General features: G+C 51.0%; 1 protein-coding gene across 1 annotated transcript in view; it reads right to left on the bottom strand.

Moving 5' to 3' along the window:
- Positions 1-22,526, bottom strand: part of TNR (tenascin R) — a gene marked incomplete at both ends in the record, with an annotated part of 29,947 nt that extends 7,421 nt beyond the window's left edge. The window contains 16 exons of the mRNA XM_080348727.1: positions 492-624; positions 1,628-1,758; positions 2,354-2,497; positions 3,244-3,363; positions 3,987-4,130; positions 5,180-5,299; positions 5,410-5,676; positions 6,334-6,597; positions 6,710-6,799; positions 9,311-9,496; positions 11,522-11,791; positions 14,500-14,650; positions 17,084-17,199; positions 17,831-18,094; positions 18,925-19,401; positions 22,031-22,526. Coding sequence (XP_080204853.1) covers positions 492-624; positions 1,628-1,758; positions 2,354-2,497; positions 3,244-3,363; positions 3,987-4,130; positions 5,180-5,299; positions 5,410-5,676; positions 6,334-6,597; positions 6,710-6,799; positions 9,311-9,496; positions 11,522-11,791; positions 14,500-14,650; positions 17,084-17,199; positions 17,831-18,094; positions 18,925-19,401; positions 22,031-22,526 — 3,373 coding nt within the window. The remainder of the gene's footprint in view (positions 1-491; positions 625-1,627; positions 1,759-2,353; positions 2,498-3,243; positions 3,364-3,986; positions 4,131-5,179; positions 5,300-5,409; positions 5,677-6,333; positions 6,598-6,709; positions 6,800-9,310; positions 9,497-11,521; positions 11,792-14,499; positions 14,651-17,083; positions 17,200-17,830; positions 18,095-18,924; positions 19,402-22,030) is intronic.
- Between the last annotated feature and the right edge of the window lie 388 nt (positions 22,527-22,914).

Here is a 22,914-nt window from a genome sequence, read left to right as displayed (position 1 = left end):
GTCCCTTCCCACCCAAACCATACTATGATATTTATGAGAGATTAGACCATGTCTACAGCATGAAGAGGCCAGCTGGGTCTCTCCCCACTTACTCCAAAAACATACCTGTTGATATACATTATTGACTTTTGTGTGGTGTGTTTTCCCTCCTCCCCGCCCTCCCCCCCCCCCTTTTTTTTTTCCCTCTTTCTTTTCTATTTATGCATTTGAGGAGGGGCAAGGGCAAAGCAAAGAGCCTGATAGGTGGTTCCTGGTTTCAAGCTCAAATCCCCTTACCCTGGTCTGGGTCTTGTGTTTATGTTATAGATGCTTCAGCCATTAAGTTTTTGTAGCAAAGCAATGCTGTGGGTCATGGCAATGAACATACCTCTCTATGAATCGTGGTGAAGTGCTGCTTAAGGAGGGAAAGCCCATAAAAGCAGTCCATGTCTACCAGCATGGTGTGTAGGCTAAGTCTCACCTGGCCGAGCAAACATGGTACAAGTCCTCACCTGTGGTGAAGGTGGTGGAGATGAAGCCGCTCCGCAAGGCGTTTTGGGCAGCTTGCAGGCGCACCGTGTACTCTGTGGTCTCAGAAAGCCCCTCCAGGCGGATCCACGTATCCTCAGCATCCACAATCAGCTCCTGTACATGGGTCCCAGAAGGAGGTAGACACCAAGAGCAACAGATGAGAAAAGCGATGGGGAGCCTAAAGAGCAAGCGAGGAGGGAAGGGAAGCCACAAACTGCCACAGCCCTCGGTGCCTGGCTGAGGAGCATTGCATGGCTGCTCACACCCTTGGACTAAGTCAACCTGAGGTCAATGACTATGTGCAACCTTTTGGGATGGTTTGGGTGGCAGAAAGCTAGCTAGTTTGGACACAGGAGGTTTAAAATGTTTGCAGTCTGTGTGCAATTCTCACCGACTTGGTTGGGATCTGCATGCCTCCAATACGGGGCATGACAGATTGGCCAAGCATTGCAATGAGTAGAGCTTCCCAAACCTGGTTATCAGCCAGTTCCGACTGCATCAATTCCTGTCACGTTAATTTTTCTGGTTGTCAGCCAATGCCACGTAGCGTTATATTGAGCCCCTTCTGCAAAGCTATTATCCTCTGGCTGCTGCAAGCCAGTTACACCAGCAAAGGAAACAAGACTATTTGCAGTGACATATTTCTGATAGCATTTGTAGCAGCTCTTTCAAACAGGCAGATATGGACACACTGATTAAATAATCAAATATATTGTATTGTGGGGTTAATTAGCTGTCTGCACCCATCTTCCTTTCTGCAAGAAGGGCAAATGGCATTTTTAGCATCTCTATTTGTGGGATAATCTTCTCCTGTGCCAGCTCGCTTGTGTTTCACAAGTTGTGAATTTCTCCTGTTCATCCCAAATTTCCAGACATGCCCCCTCATGCCCAGACCTTCAGGTGTACATAAAGATTTTGCCCTAGGCAATCTTTTCCTGCTTTTTCCATTTGTTCATCTAAAGTATCACTTATGCAGGAAGTAGCATTTGCCCTTTTCATCTCTCCCTGACCTAGTGACCACCATTCTTTTGCTTTGTTGAGTTTCTCCTGCTCGTTTCTCCATGGTAATGTTATTCCCTGACTTAATGAGCCTCTTTCTTTGTGAGGACTCGCTCACCTTGCGGCTGCCATCAGTGGATCTGTAGGTCATGATGTAGTTCTCGATCTCTCCCACGGGAGGCACCCAGGAGAGTAAGGCGCTCCGTCGAGTCACTTCGCTGGCAGTCAGGTTTGTTGGAGGATCCAAAACTGCAAGGGTGGATAGGGACCCAAGGAAGCGCAAGCCCTCACACTCAACCACCCAAGCCCCTCTTCCCCACTGGGATTCAACCTCACAATCCTGAGCTACAGCCCAAAGTCCATCCTTGCCCTCAGCTTCCAGATGTCACTCATCGTCAGCCTTGAACAGAGCTCTGCAAACCCTCTCAAAGTTCTCCTCCTGCATACTATCTGAAGGGTAACGGCTCTGAAATTCATATGCTATGGGGCCTGTCAAGCTTCTTGTAAGCAAAATGGGTTGTAGTGCTCTTCTGGACTATGGCCTTGGGCAAGAAAAAGACCTGCTCAAGGGTCTTATTGGGAAACCACATCCAGGTGAAATCAAAGAAAGGAGGGTGGATAGATGTTAAAAGAGTGAAAATGATGATTTATGCTTGTTGTGATTAAAATTCTGGGTTTGTGTTGTACCCAATACTGGTATTTAGGTGTCATTTTGGCACATGGCAACTTTTACACCCACATGTATGTGAGAAAAGCTTTGGCTCAGCCTTGGTGGCTGTTTTTCCCAGGGTGGATATATGGCTAAGGACTCATAATGGGCAGTGGGGGAGGTGATTGTACGTACGAGTTGTAAAGTTGGTGCTGATGGTCTGGCTGGTGAGAGGCCCGTTGGTGGCATACATAGAGACTGTGTAGGTGGTACTGGGCATGAGGTTGGTCAACTGATACTCCTGGTTGACTCCATCCACAAGAATTGTTTCTCCTGCAACTGTAAGCCAAAAGAGAAGACTTAGGGTAGATGTTCAAGGTGGTTCTCCAAGACATGTCTATGGATATGAACTCGTGATCAAAAGCACTGATACTGCTGAAACACCATGAGCTATTGTGTGGCAGCTGAGTGATGGTGTTTGGTCTGAAGGAGGGCCTTATTTTTCCCACACGCTCTGTATTTTCCTGCTGCTTTCTTTCCCTTCAGTAGTAGATTTCATAGAGTTTGCTGCACATTGAGTTTCTGTGGGATTGTGGAATCAAAGAAGAGTTTGGGTTGGAAGGGACCTTCAAAGCTCATCCAGTCCAACCCCTGCCATCAGCAGGGACATCTTCACCAGCTCAGGTTGCTCAGAGCCCCATCCAGCCTGGCCTGGGATGTCTCCAGGGATGGGGCATCCACCACTTCTCTGGCTACCTGTTGGGATGGGTACTGGTTTGCCTCTGGGCTGCTGCTGGTGAGCCAAGTAGTAAACCAGGAGGATCCCAGTCCACTCCTGTGTGGACTGCCATGCCCTGAGGCTTGGTGAAGGGCACTGACATGGGACCTGGGCAGGAGATTCTAGTGTCTGGGGATGGGGTACAGCCCTGCCATCTACTGCCCTCCCAAAGCAAGGGCTCCTTCCTTCCTCTCGCTGTGGAGGGCACCCACTGAACCCTGGGTTTTGGGATGGAGGACAAGTGGAGGTGAGCTGAAATGGAGTCCAAGCAAAGCTCACAGCACAGGGTTCCAGAGTTTTGACATACCTGCGTGGCGGGTGAGGATGAGGATGTAGCTCTCCACATCTGACAGCGGTGCGTTCCACTGCAGCAGTGCCTCAGTGGGGGTGATGTTGGTGGCCGTGACCCCCAGGGGGGCATCCATAGCTGTGTGGGGGACAGATTCAGAGAGTCAGAGGCATTAAGAGACTGGCTATGAACTGGAAGGGCTTCTCGTGGTCCATCACTTGTGGTCCTGCCTTCTGGCCAGGCACATGTGCCTGCAGAGGAGTTACTTCTGCCCTAGCTGGAGAGCAGAGACATCACAGTTTGTGCTGGTCTGCTACCTGGGCTGCTCTTCCACTGTTTTCCTGATGCACAGCCTGGAATTTTACAGGGTGGTTCTTTTTGATTTTGAGGAGTCTGGGGATAGCAGAGTGTTTTATTCTTGCAGCAGATGCTGTATGTGTCAGAGCTTCCCCAGGGATTATTTCTGAAAGTCTGTACTCCCTTTAAGAAAGGTTGTCATGGTTGCCTAACTTTGTATCTCTGGCTTCCCCCTGCTCAATACACAGATTTATCACTCTCCTCCATGACTACCCATGCATATACAGGAAAAGCTTTGCCTAGACATCTTTCAAAAATCCACACTGGGCTCTTGTGAGCCTTGCTCATGATCTTGAACTTGCATCAGGCTAGCATGAGGTTCAGCTTGCAGCTGCCCCATTGCTACTGCAAGAAGGGGCTGGCACCATTTGATGGCTATCTGCCCACCAGGAGCTCCTTCCCACCTGTGTACACAGTGATGGAGGCCATTTCGCTCTCCTCCCGGCCCCGCACGCTTTTCACCTCGATCTCGTACTTGGTGGCAGGCTGCAGGTGGTGGAGAATGTACTCGGTGGCATCGCTGGGAATGGCGGTGCTGTCTGTCTTCCCTGTGGGGACAGAGCCAAGAGCTTTGGTGTCATGGCTGGTCCTGTCCCTGGGGTGCAGGAGGTGCATGGGAGGGGAGGACCATGCCACTAGTCCTGTTTGGGCTCCCTCTGTACTGGGCACTTGTGAGGCTGAACCTCAAATTCTGGGTACAGTTTTGGGCCCCTCACACCAAGAAAGCCCTTGAGGTGCTGGAACGAGTTGAGAGAAGGGAACGGAGCTGGGGAAGGGGCTGGAGCACAAGTGTGATGGGAGCGGCTGAGGGACCTGGGGGGTTCAGCTGGAGAACAGGAGCTGAGGGGAGACCTGATCTCTGAACTGCCTGAAAGGAGCTTGGAGCCAGGGGGGTGTTGTTCTCTTCTCCCAAGTAACAAGCGACAGGACCAGAGGAAATTGTCTCAAGTTGTGCCAAGGGAGGTTTAGATTGGACATTGGAAAAAATTTCTTCCTGGAAAGGGTTGTTGGGCACTGGAACAGGCTGCCCAGGGCAGTGGTGGAGTCACCACCCCTGGAGGGGTTTAGAAGATGTGTCCATGAGGTCCTTAGGGACATAGTTTAGTGCCAATATTTGGTTAATGGTTGGACTCCATAACCCTGAGGGTCTTTTCCAACCAAAATGATTCTGTGATTCTATGATACTGGGGGTAACTGGGTTTTGTGCCTGGGTACCCAGGTCTTGACCTTTTCAGCATCATAGGTGGAACTGGGCCTAAGAGAGATGAGCCAGGGGGGCCAGGTGGGCAGTGTGGGATTTCATGATCAGGCCCTGAGTTAATCATCCCTGGGGAGGGCATGTTCAGAGGGTCACTCCCTGTATCCTTCTGTGCCCAGCTGACCCTTGGCCACTGTGGTCCCTGCCCATCCTCATCCTAGACACCTCATCCTCTGTCACCACAGCCTCTTATCCAGCCCAGCTATTGGTGGCTTCTCCCAGGGCACTGGGACGCTGCCTGGGGTGAGGATGATCTGGTGGCTTGCTCTCAACAGCGGATGGAGAGAGGATTGTCAGCTGCGAGCTCAGGGCATGAGTGAGTGTGGTCTGACCCATTACCTTCAGCAGCGCGGTAGGATATTCTATAGTGGTCAAAGGCAGCAATGGGAGGGCTCCAGTAGACCATCATGGACTCCTGGGTGACGTTGCCCACCCTGAGGTCCTTCGGTGCGTCAATCCCTGGTGAGATGGAGCAGAAAGCAAAGCTGTGGGAGGCAGATCTGCTCCCTGTCCCCCTGCCTGCCCTCCTGGCGAGGTCCTGTGCCTGGCAGGGGGGGGTCTCATGATACCTGTTGTGATGGAGCCCACAACGGGCTCGGAGCTGATGGCACCGTGCATGGCCACCAGTGACACCAGGTACTCGGTGGACGGCTGCAGGCCTGTCAGGCTGGCGTGCCTGCGGGTGCCGTCGAGCGTGACCTGCTGTTCCTCCTCCTCATCCCGGGGGCTGTAGGTGAGGACGAGGCGGTCTGCTGGTGGGGATGGATCGCTCCACGTGACGTTCACGCTGGAGGACGTCAGCTGGGAGAAGTGGAGCTGCGTGATGGGCCGGACCCCTGCAAGGTGGAGAAGGGAGATGTAACCCTGACCATCTACAGATCCCAGTGTCTGTGTTGTTCTCAGCGCTTGTATGGGAGGTAGCCAACAGAGGTGGCAAACCTCCAGCTTTGGGCGCTCCATTGATCTCAAACTGTGTTGGGATTGAGAGGCAGAAATGGGAGGAGAAAAATGGTGCTTTTCTCAGCTCTGCCTGCAAACACGCTCCATTCCAGACCCATATGGTGCGTGGTGGGGCTGTCCCACTGCAGATGGTATGTGCTCTCGTGGCTTCTCAGCTGCAGGCTTTCCACCCAGAGGTGCTTGTGAGGTCCTTCAAGGCTTGTTTTTTGCTTCTCATGGACCCACAGACCACCCTGACCACAGAGAACAGAATGTCCTGACTGTTCCCCCAACCCTGCCTCTTCCTTATGGGAGCTTCCAGGTAAACATGTGTGCTCAGAGCTGCTGGCCAGAGGGATGGGATCCTCTTGCTGGTAGGGCCAACCTCCTTCTGAGGTCCACTGACCTCCTCCCACATGGATGGATTGCCTCCACCTCTCATCCCCATCACTGCCTCAAGAGTTTTGGCACTGGATATGCAGTGGGCTGGTGGAGATGCTGATGTGAGGTGGCGGTCTGTGCCCTTGGCCCCATCCCAACTGGTCTTTTTCTACCTGTGAAGGCATCCACGGTGGCCTCCAGGCTCTGCTGGCGTCCCCTCTCGGCGATGATGGAAATGGTGTATTCTGTCCCGGGCTCCAGCTCTGAGAGGGTGAACTGTGACTTGTCCCGGGGCACTGTCACTTCAGAGGCCATCCCTGAGGCCGGGGTGAAGGTAATGCGGTAGTGGTCAATGGGACCTGTGGCTTTGGTCCAGGTCAGAGAGATGGACGTCTCCGTGGAGGCTGTCACCAGGAGGTCCCGGGGGCTGTCAAGCTCTGTGGGAGAGGGTTGGTGCAGACCTTTGTCCCCATGCACGGTCTGTCCCATGGGACTGTCTGAGCCATAGGAGCCAGCCGTGCTTGGAGCTTGCAACGGGGCCAAACTCACCGGTCCTGGCGTTCATGGTTGCCGGCACGCTCTGCTGGCTGTCCATCACGGCTGAAATCCCGATGCCGTACTCTGTCCCCGGCACCAGATCTGTGGGGTGGGGGGTGCAAGGATATGAACAGGTGTGAGAGCAGCACCTGGCTGGGTGGCCTCGGGGCACAACCCTCCCACCTCCCAAGGCTGGGGACAGGGGGGACCCTCCTGAGCATTCCTGGGGTGAGCAGCCCTCCCCCAGCTCAGCAGTTCCTCCGTGCATTGAACAGGAGCTGAGCCTTTTTAAAAAGCCCTGTGGATGCATTTGGACGGGGAATTTGGATTATCCTAGCTCAGGAAAAAGCAATTTTTAAAAGTTGTTGATGAGGTATGCTGTAATTGCTGGCATCAAGACAGAAACTGTGTGTGTAAGAGCTGAGATGGGAACGATAAAGCAGCTATATTTGTTTCCAGAGTGATTCAACATCAAATATTGTCACAGCGCTGGTGTCCCGAAGAGAAATAAATTATGCGGCATAAATGAAATGCACATTAATTAGGAAAGGCGCAGTCTTTCTGGGGGCCAAATCAAGAGCTGCTCCATGGGGTGGACGTATCCTGTGGTGCCTCTCTCAAGGGCCATGGGAATCAAGCTCATCCAGCCCCTTTCCTGTTCTGCTGACCACTGTTTTATCTCTGTGGGACATCTCCTGCCTCTGCCTGCCACTTCTCCTTGGCTGCTGACGGCTTTATTCCCCTCCTCCCTGTCCTTCATTATCTTTCCCATGGGCTTAGGTGAAGCCACAAATGCTCCAGCTGAGCCTCACCCTGCCTTGCCCAGGGGCAGCACCCCCTGAAGCCACCAAAACTGTCCCCAAGGGGCCAGGAGGGAGGGAAAGCCCCATCCCCTGCTCCTTGCCTCTTGCTACAGTGCAGTCTTGGTCCCCGAGGCAGATGGGCCGCCTTCACCCCTGCCCAATAAGTGTCGAAAGTATTCTGGGAAGGTGGAGAAGAGCTTTGGAGAAAGGGGGAGGAGAAGGGAGAAATGAGCAGGAGCATATAAAATGGTGCCTTTTCTCTCCCAGCTCTTTTGGGTAGAGCAAAATTACAGCTCTTTCTATGCAAATGCTGATTTTTGAAGTGAGACATATGGGGCAGGCAAGGCTTACTGTATTTTGAAACTTAAATCTTTGATAAGCTCTGCTCAGCGCTATTCCTTGCTGCTTTTCCTACAGGCAGATGAGGGTAGCTGAAGGAATCATCAGTTGCATTTACACCTTGCAAGCCAGCAGGTCCTGGGTGGCTGGAAACCCACCCAGGGTTCTGCACCACATGCAACAAGACCTTGGAAGACCATGTGCCTAATGGAGCTATGGGAGAGGCTCATGTGCCATCCACACTAGGGCTATCCTGGCTTTTGCCAGCAGGATGTTTTTTTGAGTTATTTTCTGCTACAATTAGTGGTGGTGTTGTTGCTATTGTTGTTTTTAATTTGTTTGTTTATTACATAGTACCCTGGGAGCTAGAAGCAATGCACTTAAATTATGATGAAGCCAATATATAAAAATTGCTCACTGCTGTTGGCTTAAGCCTGTGTATCTCTGGAGCTTGCTCTGTGGGAGTTTCTTGTAGCCCTGCCTGAGTCTGGCAGCCCTGGTGCTGCCAGGTAGAGACTTTTTCAGACTAACTACTCTAACTGCTTTCCTGCCCTCCAGCCTTTCTTGTGACTCAGTGTTGCTGTACCTATAACTTCACATCTGACTTTCCCACTGAACTTATTCCTATAGATCCATACAGCAGAGGTGCCTGAGCCCTCTTCAGGCTGGGGTGGTCCCAGAAGGGCAAGGAGAATCAACGTGGAAAATACTGGTGTCCTGCCATGCTGAAGAGCTTCAAGCTGAGTGAGTGATCTTTTTTGTATATGTGCGAGTCTTGTCTTTGCTCAAAAAAATGCCACTGGAACCACCAATCTGGCAGGCAAGTAGTTGTAGTTGAAAAACAAAACAACAAAGGAAAGCAGATCTCACACAGTGCTTTGTGGTGATGCTGCAAAGGGTATTTTGGACTTTCCTGGCAGGGGGAGGTGGGTGGTGTTTGCAGCCCCCAGTGGCACCCTCTGTGCTGGCCTGAATAACACACTGCACGAGGGACTTGCTCAAAAATAGCATTCCTGGATTCGGGTCTGCTTTGTGCCAAATTGGTAAAAGGCAACAAACTCAGGCAGCCTGGAGCCCCATCACTGCCTACAGGGCATCAGTGCCTGCAGCTCTTTTCCAGCAAGGAAAAAAAAAGGAGGAGGAAATAATATTTTCTTCTACATCAGCTTAAAAAGCCTTCCCCTCCTCATTTCTCACTTTGCTTCTTGCCAGCTCTATTTGGGACCCATACAGACCCTTGCCAGAGGTGCATCGCTTAGCTTGTGGATAAACAACACCCAAATCCAGAACCACAGAGGTGACAATGAGCTTTCTGCCAAGGAAAACCTTCTCTTTGGTAACTAGTAAACCCCAAAACAGCCCCAAATGTGTGCCAGCATGAGGGCAGGTGAGCTTCAATGCTGATTTGCGCTCTCCATTGCTTGTGAAGAGGAGGAGGAGGGGGAGAAAGGGCATGTGGGTACACGCATACCTGCGAGGGTGGCCCGGGTGGTGGGACCGGTGTCCCGCGGCACCAGGACTTCATGGTAGTGCTCCCCGGCCAGGGTGCTGTAGACCACCCTGTAGCTGTGCGCCTCGGCCTCGCTGTTGTCCCAGGCCAGCTCGAGGCTGGCGGGTGTCCGTGAGCCCACCCGCAGGTTCTTGGGGGCATCAATCTCTGCGTGACACAAGGGAGAGAGGCCAGGTGTGATGTCCGTGAGGTCCCATCTGTGGTCCCTCTTCCCCAGGGCGTGTCCCTGTGGCAAGGGACATCTGTTGTCAACTCTTGCTCAGCACAGACCCAGAGATGCCACCCATGAAACCAATGCAAGCACTGGGGCATTCACAGCATCCCTCAGTAAGTATCTTCGGGAGCTAATTGCATTTGATTTGAAAAAGAAAAGTGTTTTCCCCCTGTATTGGAGTAAGGAAAACTGAGGCAGCATGCATAAGAGAAAAAGCTATCTGTAGGAGTCATGCATTGCCCTGAACTTCTCTTAGGAGAACCCCAAGCATCTTTACAGGCACATTCATGCTCAGATGTTGCCTATAGGGTTTGTTTATTAGTGCTGCTGAGGCTGTGCACCGAATCTGCTCTGATTTGCGTGATAAAACTCTCCGGTGTGTGACAGGTTGGTGCTGGGCAGGGGCTGGGTGCCAGCAGATGGGGGGTAGTTACTGCTCCTTGATGGATCCAGGTTTAGTGAGGGAGAATATTTTATGTCATCTTTTAGAAATAAAGCAAGTAAGGCCAACACAGCAAATCAGTCGGTGTGAGCATCTCTTAAGAAATATATATCTATAGAGATATATATACAGACAATTCACACACTGCAGTTGTTGTAATAGCAGTCTAGTATCTACCAGTAATGTACATGACAAGTAATTTATATACCATAAACCAGCACTGAAATATGCGCTCTACCTCCTCCATTATGGCACGGTAAATTAAACCTGTTAGCTATCTGCAGGCTTAACATTAATTAAAGTTTTACCGACCGGTTAGAGTATCCAGAGAAGATATAAAATAAGATAACCACATTTCTGACTGAGCTGCTCTCAGCTGCTTGGCTGCTGATTCCTCGGGCAACGCATCTGCTTCAGCTCTTGATGCTGAACAGGAGTGAGCATCTCCTTGAATTCAGACCTGTGCTTGTTGTTTTGGTGCTCTTGAGAATTGCGCATTGATCTACAAGTGCTTTTAAGGGTGTAAACTGCTGGGCTTTAAAGTTTTAGCCATGGGATCAAGCTAAGCTGTGGGTCTGAATGGGCATTGGAGGTGGTGAGGATGTGTGTCCCACCCAGGCAGCAGCAGGTGCAGCCTTGATGCTGCAGCAAGGCTTGGTCAACGTGGGGTTTACTTGGGCACTATCATCTAAGTGTGGGTTTTTGAGTCATCTGCCTGATTTCTGTCATCTGGGGTCACATGGGGTACCCTGAGGACTATATGAACATCCCGGTGGGGTATGGGGCATATGGAGGCCCATTGTACCAGAGGCTTAGGGACTAACCAGAAGTTTAACTGAGACAGTCAGATCTTGGGACAAGGGCTGATGGTTTTAAGCTAAAAGAGGGGAGATTCAGGTTAGACATGAGGAAGAAATTTTTTACACTGAGGGTGGTGAGAGCCTGGCCCAGGTTGCCCAGAGAGGTGGTGGATGAACCATCCCTGGAGACATCCAGGCGAGGCTGGACGGGGCTCTGAGCAACCTGAGCTGGGTGAAGATGTCCCTGCTCATGACAGGGGTTGGACCGATGAGCTTTGGAGGTCCCTTCCAACCCAAACTATTCTGTGATTCTATGATTCTGTGTTGGCACTAGGGGAGGGAGGCCAGAAGGTGGCTTTAGGGTACATGTTTCAGGTTGAGCTGAATCTTTTTCTCTGCTTTGCTCTGCACCAGGATGGTAATGGGATGTGTGACATCTGCATTGAGGCATCTTCATTCAGACCTGCATCTTAATCATCAAGTTTTCATTGCGCCACTTCCACCCAGTACACTGGATTAAACCCCAGCTCACGTGTACCAAGCGAGAACCAGGTACCACTAAATCCCAGATGCATAAACCTCAATTCAGCTCCAGATACACAAAACCCGTGTCGGTTGCGGGACAGCCCATCTGCCGTTTGCAGCAAGCCATCTGCCCGTGCTTGCTGGAGCCTTAAAAATTGATGCCGGTTCTCCCAGCAAAGCCAGCTAGCTACCTGTGGTGAACTGGGCGAGGGCCGGCCGGCTCTCGTTGGCACCCCGGATGGCGCTGACGGCGAGGTGGTAGCGGGCGCCGGGGCGCAGGGCCTGCAGGGAGTACTGGCTGAGGGGGGGCTGCAGGCGGAACGTGGTCCTCCCCCCCTCCCCGTCCGCCAGCCCGTACTTCAGCAGGATGGCGTCCACCCTGGCGCGTGGCGGTGTCCACTCCACGAAGGCCACCGTGTCGGAGACATCCCGCACCAGGATCTGCGTCGGGCCGTCGATGACTGCGGAGGAAGGGGGGAAACAGATGCCTGTTATTCTGGGAGAGTAGGATGGGGAAGGGCTTTGGGGACACCACACTTCAGGGATGCTTCAACCTGACTGTCAGAGTGGCCTGAATTAGCAGTTGAGGATGAGGCAGAGAGGTTGTGTGGGCAAGAGATATGACCCCCGCCCCAAGGTACTCAGGGGTTTTGGTCCCGGTGGGTGCCCAGTCCCTTGTCCCCATCTCCTGGCTCTTTCCTGAACCCTCTCCACTGATGTCTCTTCTGAGCTGTGGAGACAATTTAAAAGGTGTATAGACGAGGTTCTTAGGGACATGGTTTAGTGCTAGAGTTAGGTTATGGTTGGACTCGATGATCTTGAGGGTCTCTTCCAGCCTCAATGATTCTATGATTCTGTGACAAGAGCAGGACGCAGCAGCTTTCCAATTGATGCCTGTTACAGCTATAATGCAACTCATGCCCTTCTGTCCAGCTGATTATTGGCCCTAATTCCTCCCTGGCTTTTTCAGGTGATATCTCACAGGATAAAACCTCCTGTGTCTAATTGTGGTCCATTTTCTTTGCTCCTAGATAGCTGCTCATACTTCGTGATGCATTGAAAAACATATAGTTCTCCTCTATGTCCAGCTCTTTGAGCCATGCAAACTGCTTTTATCGATGATCTCCTTCCACTCAATTTTCCCTTTTCTGAGCATTTTCGTCACTGGCAAGATTTATCAGCAACATTATTATGTCTTTTGAAAGGCGTTGACAATGTGATAAATAATGTGGGACCAAGGACTGATCTAAGCATCCAGAACTGAGGAACATGTCTAGAAATGTTCCTGCATCAGTGCCAGCTCCTCATTTCTTGTTAAGCTGAGGGATCAGCTCATAAAGCTGTTGATGTCTTTGCACTGAGGAGAGAGGAGAACATGCAACTGCTCTGGCAAGTCTTCATAACCAGCTGGGAGTGGGACTATGGTGGGTGTCCACTAAGCCCTCTTAGATTAAGAGGTTTTAGCTAAATTCATACAGGGGATCTACTGGGAGACTACTTTGGTTATTTCTGCTTTCTTTTGCAGAGAGTTGGGCTCTTCCCTCCTCCGCATCCCCCAGCATGCAGCCTCTGGAGATCATGGGCTTGAGAGCAGGTGATGAATGCTTTGAGTCCAACAGGACCTAACTGCTGCATGGACGTACAGACGGACAGATGCTGTGCCATGGCAGTGTTGGTGCACGGAGCCTGCTGGGCAGCCTCTTTTATCACTTCTATGGTCATAAGGTGGGGAAAAAACCCATGCTCATCCTGTAATTTAGGCTATGCTGCATGCAAATGCATCTAATATACTGTATATATTAGAAAATGGCGCTATACAATAAGGGTGTGCTGAAGGCTGCACCCCAGGGTGGGATGGCCTGGGGGGGATGTGTGTGGGCAGGGATGGGAAGGACTAAGGAGCATTAGAGAAGATGTGGGGTGAGGTCTGAGGACCAAACACCATTGGAGAAAGGAGGATGGCTGAAAAGCAGGATCCAACTTAGCCAGGACCACTTCATGCTTATCCAAACCCTGAATCTCCCAACTACCTCATGTTGTCCCGTCATTGAGATGATGCTGGGGAGTAACAAGTTCTGCTTAGCTGTGCAGCATGAAACCATGCCTTTGTTGTTCAATCTCAGCACAAGGTGTTGAGGCAGAATGAGGATGATAGGGGCAAAGCTACAGGGTTGCTGCAGAGGAAGGCAGACACACCAGCATGGAGACATCTTCATGGAGCAGAGAGCCCACTGTGCTCTCCTGCAAAGCTCAGCCACTGAATTCGAAGTACCAGCCTCTCTTTTTATTTTTTGCTGACTTCCTACGGAAAGGAAGATTTGGGCTTGACCAGGAGATGTCTCTGTTAAGCCATGTCGAGCTGAGTGTGGAGGCAAAGCGGGAGGAGAAGTCTGAGCCAAGGAAACTCAGACCTGCAGCAAGCTGCTGCTGGTGGAGCGACCCTCCCTTCGCTCTCACCATTGCCTCAAATTAGCAGCCTGGTGAGAGCATCACCTCGTTATAGCCCTCCAGCAGCTATTTAAATGCTGTTTCCGTTTGCAACAGCTTGGATGGAGGTAGACGTCTGCCTGGCTGCCAAGCAGACTGCAGGAGATCTGGCACGGAGAGCGTCTTCTCCCCAGTGAGCTCTGCCCATCGCCTCGTCTCCTTCAGTGAGGAGAAGTCCCATTTGAATTTTCTCTAGCCTACGGGATGGACCAGGGACTGGCTGAATAAACTGGTTAGGAGGGGACATGCTGTTGCTTCTGGCTCCCTGTCCTGCGGCTTGATTTGCCTGAATTGGTGGGAGCAGAGGGCATTCAGTGGCACAAAAGCAGGTGGGAGTTTTAATCTGTTATATACGAGTAGGCAATATATTTATAGCGATGCTGCTTGGGGGAATCCAGCCTCTGAAATGTGAGATTAGCAGAGAAGAGGAATTTATCCAGCTGTATAATAAAAGCAGACCTGAACCTTTGCTCACAACCCCATTAACCTCACCACGGTTTCTGTGCTCACAGTAATTCGGGAGGGAGAGGGACAAAATACTGCATGAAGAAGCTGTTGCCGCGATGCACCTGTAGCTTGGGCAGTTGGATGCTGCTAGTTTTATCCATGCCCATGCAGTCCCAGGATGCTCTTGCTGCTGGGACCTTATTTTGGGGACCCAGCCCAGGGTGGGCACACTCACGGGTTGAGACGCTGTCGGAGGTGGGAGGGCTCCTGGCTTGTTCCTTCAGGGCCACCACGGTGACAGTGTACTCTTCCCCTGGCTTCAGCCCTGTCTGGTTGAAGGTGGTGACGGTGCTGGGGAGCTGGGCGATCACGCCACCCTCGTTATTCTGCCAGGAAGCCAAAATAAGTGTTAAAAAACAGCAACAAAAGAGATGTTTTGGGGGAACTGATGCACAGAGAGGAGGTGCTCCCCATGTTGCATCCTCCCACAGCCAGCTCTGCACCCCCAAGTTGCATCCTCACCCAGGCATGTTGTTGGGCTGAGAAATCCTCTCCCATCCTTTTTTTTTTTCCCCTTCTCCCCCCACCCCAGCTTCTGTATTTTACCATCTGTGTGTTTCCTGTTCTCCAGAAGTGAAAAGATAATAAAACCAAAGCCTGGTCTGGACAACTTTTCCCTGCTATTCAGGTGCCAGGAGTCTTCTGTTATTCATAGAGGTATAAAACTACTGCAAGGTCTTTATTTTGGTATCCCCTCCTTTTAAAGTATCTTTATTAAACTCATTATACTTTGCAGTTTTGCTCTGAAAAACCCCAAGTCTTTAAGCAACTGCAAATGTCACCTTTCCTGCCAGTGTTTGGACAAAGGATCTTTTCTTGCCGCTGCCTTCACTAATAATGTGCTAAACAAATCTTTGCGCATAGCTCTCAATACATATTCATCTCTTTTTCTCATTAAACAGGAAATCTTCCATTTTAGCCATGAATTGCCATCTTACCTTTCCTAATTTTCTAAATCTGTCTTTGCTTCATCTCCCCCCGGCTCCTCGACCCTCAGTTCTCATTGTGTGCAGCAGATGGACAATCCCCACCTGACCTGGCTTTTGGGGGCAAGAGCATCCTGGGGACCACAGAAAGAGGATTACTCTGCGGGACGGTGCGAGCATCCTCATGGGGATGCTGAGAACCAAATTAGCATCCTCTTGACCAGTTTTCAGGAAGACAGAGCGAGCTCGACTTTGCTTGTAGAGGTTTTTTTGTGATCCTGCTATTATAACTCGGTTGGTTTTAGCCTCTGGGACTAGTTTTTTGGTTTTATTTGGAGTGTGGTGTTTGCCTAAGCGAGCATTGCTTCCACACAGTGAAGGAGACAGCACCCTCTGCCTTATTTTAGGGGAAAAGCTGGTGATGGAGACTTGAGAGAGTCCAATTTCAGCCGCGGACAGACAGGAACATGAGTGCACCTTTACAGCACAGGACTGTGCACATGAGTGATGGATGCGAGAACTTCAAAGCCTTGTGAACTACATCCCCACTCCACCCTGAAAACCTGCATCCAGGAGCAGGCATCCTTTTGCACCTTTTATCTTCCTTTAAATTCTGAAGTGTTTCCCTATGGCTTTAAGTTTTAAGCTTAACAGTGGAAAGGAAGACCAATGGTTTGTATTTTGGGGCTGACTTGATAAAAATCTATCATTGATGACCCTGCAGGGAGAAGTTAGTTTCTATCCCAGCAATTCCTCACTCTAAAATGGATATATCCCCATTTGTCTGCTTCAGGGGATGCTGTTGAGCTTAATTCCTGAGTATCAGTGAAATGTTGCAAAGATCACTGTTTGGTTTTTTGTTTTTTTTTTCTTTTTCTTTCTGCCAAAAGCTCTTCCCTGACATTGCCTTATAATTTCAGTTTTTATCCCGATGCTGAATGAAAATTACCCTCAGGTTGATACCTGCAGTACCTGGATTTTGACTTCCGACACAATTTGAGTGTGGATGTACCCCAAATTGCACCCAGATCCTTCCGGCCTTTTTGGAAATGAGAGGATGAGTTATCTAAAGAAACTGGGCTCTTGCTTTCATGCTGTATAATGATACTTTACAGTTAATAGCATTTAAAACTTTGGGGCTAAATTCTGCAGTTCTCTGCTGCCCAGAGCTGCCTTTGACTCCAATGAGGGTTTTTGTACAAGTGAAAACATCATAATTGAGCTCTTAATCAGCATTTCTTTTACTGCTGGGGCTTGAATGCTCTTGTAAAGAGGCTCCATATACAATTGAAGCTGTACTTATGGCTAAATGGTGTAGAAATTATGAATATAGATGAAATACTTGATGTACAATTTTTGTTACTGTGCATAGGAAATACGTGATATTTAGGGCAACATTTTCATCCTTTCATCTTTTCTGGCACGGTTTCTACCTGTTCATCACTGCGATTAAAACTCCGTGGCAGGAATTAGCTGTGCATGTGACTTGGGGATGCTGAAGGTGGTTGCATGACAGCCGGCAGCTCCTCGGTTTGATCCGGAGTAGCTTAGTGTGCAGAGAGCAGGGACAAGGAAGAGGAGGAGAAGGAAGGGTCACGGCAAGGGAGATGGAAAGGAAAAGTAGAGGGGGTGACAGCAAGAGGCTGGCGAGGCTGAAAGGTTTATTTATTTATATGCTTGTCTCTTGCTTTTATTGGGGGCAATTGGGGGTTGAAGTGTTTGGGGTTGTCTGATGTGAAGCATGCAGGGGCTTTAATTGGAAGCTAATTTAGGATCTGCTTGCTTGGTGTTTTTAGGGTGACCGGCTGTATCCCGTGAGGCCAAATGTGGTACCTTGGGGATGAAGCTGATCTCCCAGCCGTCAAAGGGGAAGGAGAAAGGCTCCCACTGCACCTCCGCTGTCGTCTCCGTGATGGTCTTGAACTTCAGCCCCTGCGGTGTGGCGAGGTCTGGAAGGGAGCAGGGAGCGGTGAGCAGAGCGGGACGGGTGTGTGGTTGCTGCCAGTCCCCACCCCACTCCCTGTGCCTGGTTTGTTTTCTGGGCGATGAAAATGGGGGACTTTAGTTTCTGAGGATCCTTTCTGGAGGTGGCCACTACAGCTGGGTACTCCTGTTTTCCTCTGTACATCACAGTCCCAGTCAGAACCATGTATCTCCTGATACACAGCAGCATCTCCTCTTGCTGCGCTATCACCCATATCATGGGGATTCATCATGGGGAACCCATCCAGGAATGGGAGCAGAACTTGTGACCTCTGCGATATATTGAAATATTTTCTATTAGGAAAAAGTGTAATATTTTTGACTGTATTATGGGGGCTTTAGTCAAACACGGAAAGTATATTTGATTTTTAGTCATTTCAGGTTTACATCCAGACTGAGTCTTTCTGCAGTGGGTGGACACATTTCCCCCTTTCCCATATTCCCATATGGATATATATGTGGTGATAAAAATATCCCCTTTTTTTTTCTTTTTTTTTTTTCTGAAGGCACTGCTGCTAGAAGGTTTTTATGGAAAATGTGAGCCAGCCTGAGCATCACCTCTTGTCATCCAAGTGACAAGTGCAGTAGGATACTTACTGGTCATCACCTTGGAGGTAACAGGGATGCTCAAGACATTGCTGATGACCGCGTAGATGCTGATGTTGTAGGCAACTCCTGGCTCCAGCTCCGTGATGGTGATGCTGCTCCAGTCCCCGGGCACCCGCTGCTGGAGCTGGATGCCCCCTGGCCCCGCCGGCTGATACGAGACGACGTACTCGGTGGCTGCCCCGGGGCTGTCCCACGTCAGCTCAATGGAGCTCTCGCTGATCCCCGTCACTCGAAGGTTTTGGGGAGGAGCCACTGATGGAAACGGCAGAAGTAAGGAGAGCATCAGGGTGCACGTAAGGAAGGGTGCTTGGGCCTGCTGTGTGACATGGACATGGGCTTTGGGCTGGGGGTAATGTGCTATCTGTGGTTGTATTAACTGCTATGGCAAGGCAAAGGCTCGGGAGAACCTCACTGCAGCTGCTGCTGCACTATGGGTTTACCACCAATGTTGGGATGAACCTCACTGACTTTTTGCTCACCTCCCAAATTTTTGCCCTTGGAAACTCTGGAAACAGGGACAACAGGAAGGCAGTCAAACTGCGGGGCCTGAACAGATCCTATGTAGATTCATAGTGTCATTTTGGTTGGAAGGAGACCCTCAAGATCATCGAGTCCAACCATTAACCCAACACTGGCACTGATCCATGTCCCTGAGAACCTCATGAGCACATCTTTTAAACCCCTCCAGGGACGGTGACTCCACCGCTGCCCTGAGCAACCTTTTCCAGGAAGAAATTTTTCCTCATATCCCATCTAAACCTCCCCTGGTGCAACTTGAGGCCATTTCCTCTCATCCTATTGCTTATTATGTGGGAGAAGACACCAACACCCTCCATGTTCCAAGCTCCTTTCAGGCAGTTCAGAGATCAGAAGGTCTCCCCTCAGCTCCTGTTCTCCAGCTGAACCCCCAGGTCCCCTCAGCCGCTCCCATCACACTTGTGCTCCAGCCCCTTCACCCTGTGACGTGCTATGCCAGCTATGGCTTTCTCCCAGGCTTCATGGTGCTCCTATAGACCTCTGGACACCTCAAAGCCCCGGCCCATACATGAGGGTCTGGCTCTCCCCACACATGCCCACGCTACCTGCTGAGCAGTCCTGCCCTTCGTAGCCGTCCTCGCAGACACAGAGCCCATCCTGGCAGAGCCCACGGCCGCTGCAGGCATTGGGGCAGTGCAGCCACCCGCAGTCCTCCCCGGCGTAGCCCTCCTGGCAGACGCACGTGCCGTTGATGCACTGTCCCTTCCCCGAGCAGTCGCGGAGACACCGCAGCTGGGAGCAGTCCTCTCCGGTGAAACCCTCCTCACAGATGCATTCCCCATCCACGCAGAGCCCGTGGGAGCCGCAGCCAGCAGGGCAGCGGAGCTGGGAGCAGTCCTCGCCCCCATAGTCGTTGTCGCAGATGCACTGGCCCTCCAGGCAGACGCCACGGCTGGAGCAGCCCCGGGGGCAGCGGGGCTCGGAGCAGTTGCTGCCTGCCCAGCCCTCCATGCAGACACAGCTGCAGGACTCCAGGCTGAAGTTCCCGTGGCCGCTGCACTGTGGAGTGTAATCCAGCTGCCCTGCAAGGAGGTGGGACCCAGGGTCAGAGCCCACCCAGTGGGAGGTGGGAAAAAGGTCAGCGTTGATGGGCTGAAGGGAAAGGGGACAAGATGTAGGGCAAGTAGGGGAAGGTCGTCCCTCTGGGTGAGGACACCCAGTTCTGGGGAGCAGATGGCTTTAGGGGTAGAATTGGTGATATGGGCTTATGGTGGGCCTTGGGGGCTACCCAGGAGTTTCTCCATGGCTATGGGTTCCATCAGCCTTGTTGGGGTGCAAGTGCTCCCTTTGGTTTTTCTTCAGATCAGCACTCAGTTGATGGGAACCTCCCTAGACCTCTTACTGGGAAAAAGCCTTCCCTGGCCAAGCCCTCTGCACCAACCACGCCTCCTGTTGTCTCCTCTCCACCCACTCTTCCTTCTTACAGGTAAGATTCCTTTTTACTTGCTCACTCTCTCCTATAAGAAGCAGATATGTACCCAAAGACATCATCTTCATCCCTGTCCTGGTGAGCCTGTCCTGGTGGTTAAGATGGAGATGTTTGCTTTGCACAAAGTATCACAGGTTTGGGTATGCTGTGGTTGTGGGAAAGCACGTGGCCACCATGGCCACCACCACTAATATACCCCCTTTAGCTGGGCAGGCTTGCACAAGACACTCTAGGGTGAGGAGGAATGCACAGCGATGAAGGCATCAGTCACTCCAACATTGCCAATGCTCCCTTCTCTTGTCCCCCCGCATGGACCCACAGCTCCACCTTAGGGTTGTGAACTGAAGAAGAACAGAAACACTTTCTGTGCTTCCTCCAACCCTTAGGGAACCTCTGCACCACAAAGACCCCCAAGCTGCAGGACTTCTTGTCCCCCAGCTAAATTTTCCATTCTAGCTGAGCTACCCAGCAGATGTTCAGGTAAAAGGGATTCAGTTATATGCTGTGCTAGACAGAGCCCTTTGGGTTACCAGGCAGGATGCTTCCCATCTAAACTGCAAATACTGGGAATGGCGATCAGGTTCTCTTCAGATCTCAGCCTCTATGTAAGTTATCAAAAGAGGAGAGAGGATGCTTGCAAGTGTGCTGGAAGAGAGCAGCTTTCCTTGGGGAGATGCCTGGGGCAGTGGGGTAGGGATCCTGATCTTTGTGGTGCACTGAATTGAATGCAACTCCACTAAAAAGAACTGAAATTACTCCAGTTTTAGCTCAGCATGCATCTGCGATCGGAGTGAAGACTCCACCAAGCAATTAATGTTTAATGGGACCATCTGAATATGTTACAAGTAACCCAAGAAGGCCCATCAGAGTTTCAAATTAATTCCTTTAAAACAGGTTTTTCCCATTGTGTTTCCTACGTGATTTTAACCCTTGCTTTGCAAACATCAGTGGCACGTGTGGGTGTTTTCTGTTTTGTCTGTTTTTTAGCACAGCTGATGATTATCACATAGGGGAGGGGGATACAGGCTGAGCCCACGGATGGTGATGCGCTGAGTTTCCCCAGCTACACGGGAGATGTCAGCCCGAGCCACCTCACTGTGTGTGCCCTCCCAGTTTGTCCCTCCCCAACCCACACACCCTTGGTCCAACCCTGTTGACTTGAGTGTGGGTCACTCCTATTTCTTTTTAATGCATCCCTAACATAGAGGAGTTGGGCTGCCACTGGAAAAATCACACTAGTAGCTGCAAAAACCTAAAAAATAGCAAGCAGTGGGCATTGGTGGGGGAATGGGGTTGCTTTTAATTTTCCTTCCTCCCTGCTGTTGTTCTTGTCCTGAAGGCAGTTTTCTCCATGGCTCTCCTTGCTTGGTGGCTTTTTCCCATGAGGAGCCCTGAGCAGGGATGGATGTCCTTTGGGACAGTCCCTTACCAGCCTGCCTGAGACATAAGGAAAACCATCCATGTGCTGTGTTGTTGAAATGCAGCCTCTAGCTCAAACCCATCTCATTTCAACCATGTGCTGCTTCCCAGGCTCTGAGGAATGGCCGCAGTGAAACGAGGGGCCGTCTTCGACGGGGTGACACTAATGGGGGATCTCAGAGAGCTTCACAAACTGTACATATTGTTATTCAGATGAAATATCCTGTTGATGGCTTCATGTCTTTGTTATAGGTTTTGTTTGTATCTGTCATGGCAACAGAAATTATTCCCTCTATTTTTTATTTATTTTTTTTTTAAACTCAGCTTGTCATACACGTTCACTCCTCCTACAGGGAAGATGAAGGGGTTTATTGCTGGCCCCCACGGTGATGCCTTCAGCCCACGGACAGCTCAAAAGAGCAGCAGCTACGTCTCTCCTCCCTGTCCCATGCATGGTGGCAGATCTCTAACAGCACTGCCATGGTGTCCAGGGTTGGGATATCACCCTGCTCACCCCTTACCAACCATCATTTTATCTGTCACAGGGCTTTTGCTCTGGCCATTATGGGGTTTCTGCAGTGAGTAGGGCATGGTGGGGGGTCAAGTGACCAAATCCCTCCCAGGGGTTTGTCTGTCTTGGAGAACTTAAGCCAGACTTTTCCCTAAAGCCACAGCCACACCATGGGTGAGCAGAGGTTTTCCTCTGTTTCCTCTGAGTGACATCACTGGTTTTGTATTTATTTCTCCTGCCTTTTGTTCGAGCCCTGAGTCCCCAGTGAGAGCTAACAGGATGGCATTACTACCTGTGGCTGCATTTTCTTGGCAGCAATTGGAGTTGCATTGGTCCCGGAGCATGGAGACCTCCCTCTCCAGCATCTCAATCCTGCTCAGCAGCTCCTGCAGGGACGGGAGGGAGGTGGAGCACTTGCAGGCGTGCTTAGGCAAGTTTATCCTGTGGGTGAAGGTGACCTGGCTCTCGCTGTCAGAGGTCTGCTCCGCGTACTCAGCCAGCCGGTCGTCTTCTGAACTCACCTCCTCGGCTGAAGACTTGAACATGGACGAGCAGCAGCTGTCCAGGGGGATGTTGATGTTGTAGATGTGGTGGAAGACCATGGGCTGCTCTTTGATGGGTGGGCTGCAATTGGCAAGGCCACCCTCCTCGTCCACCACCAGCCTCTCGGCTGGCTCCGTTGTCACCTCCAGCCGGCACTCAAAAGGCTTGAGGATGGCACCCAGCAAAAGCAAGTTGAAGCTGATGAGCACATTCCTCAGGACAGGGTTTTCACTGTCAGTCCCCATTTTTTGGGAGAGGGAAGCGCCTTCTAAGCCAGTGCTGGTCAGCCAAGTGCAGGGAGGACCTGGGGACACAGAAGGAAAAGAGCATGGTTGGTGTTAGCCCTGAAACTGTGCTCAATTCAGAGAGGCAAGTCCTGCTGGGCAAAGTCATGCGAAGAGATGTGAGGCTGACTTGACCTACACACAGTTCTCGTGGCTTTGGTGAAGCCTAAATCAGTCCCAAGCAGAGCCCATGGCTGGTGGGAACACCCTGCCATAGCCCTTGAACAGTGACAAGGGCAGATATTTGTTGCTGTTATTATTATTTTTTTAAAGGAAATGGTTAATCTGGTGCTAACAAAGCACCAAATACGTGTGTTTTCAGGAGAAACACCTGGTATGAGATCTACTT

The sequence above is a fragment of the Nesoenas mayeri genome (genome assembly GCF_963082525.1).
Source record: "Nesoenas mayeri genome assembly, chromosome: 8".
In the NCBI taxonomy this organism is placed as follows: domain Eukaryota; kingdom Metazoa; phylum Chordata; class Aves; order Columbiformes; family Columbidae; genus Nesoenas; species Nesoenas mayeri.
Note: the sequence above shows the minus strand (reverse complement) of the source record. Positions and strands in the feature narration are given on the sequence as shown.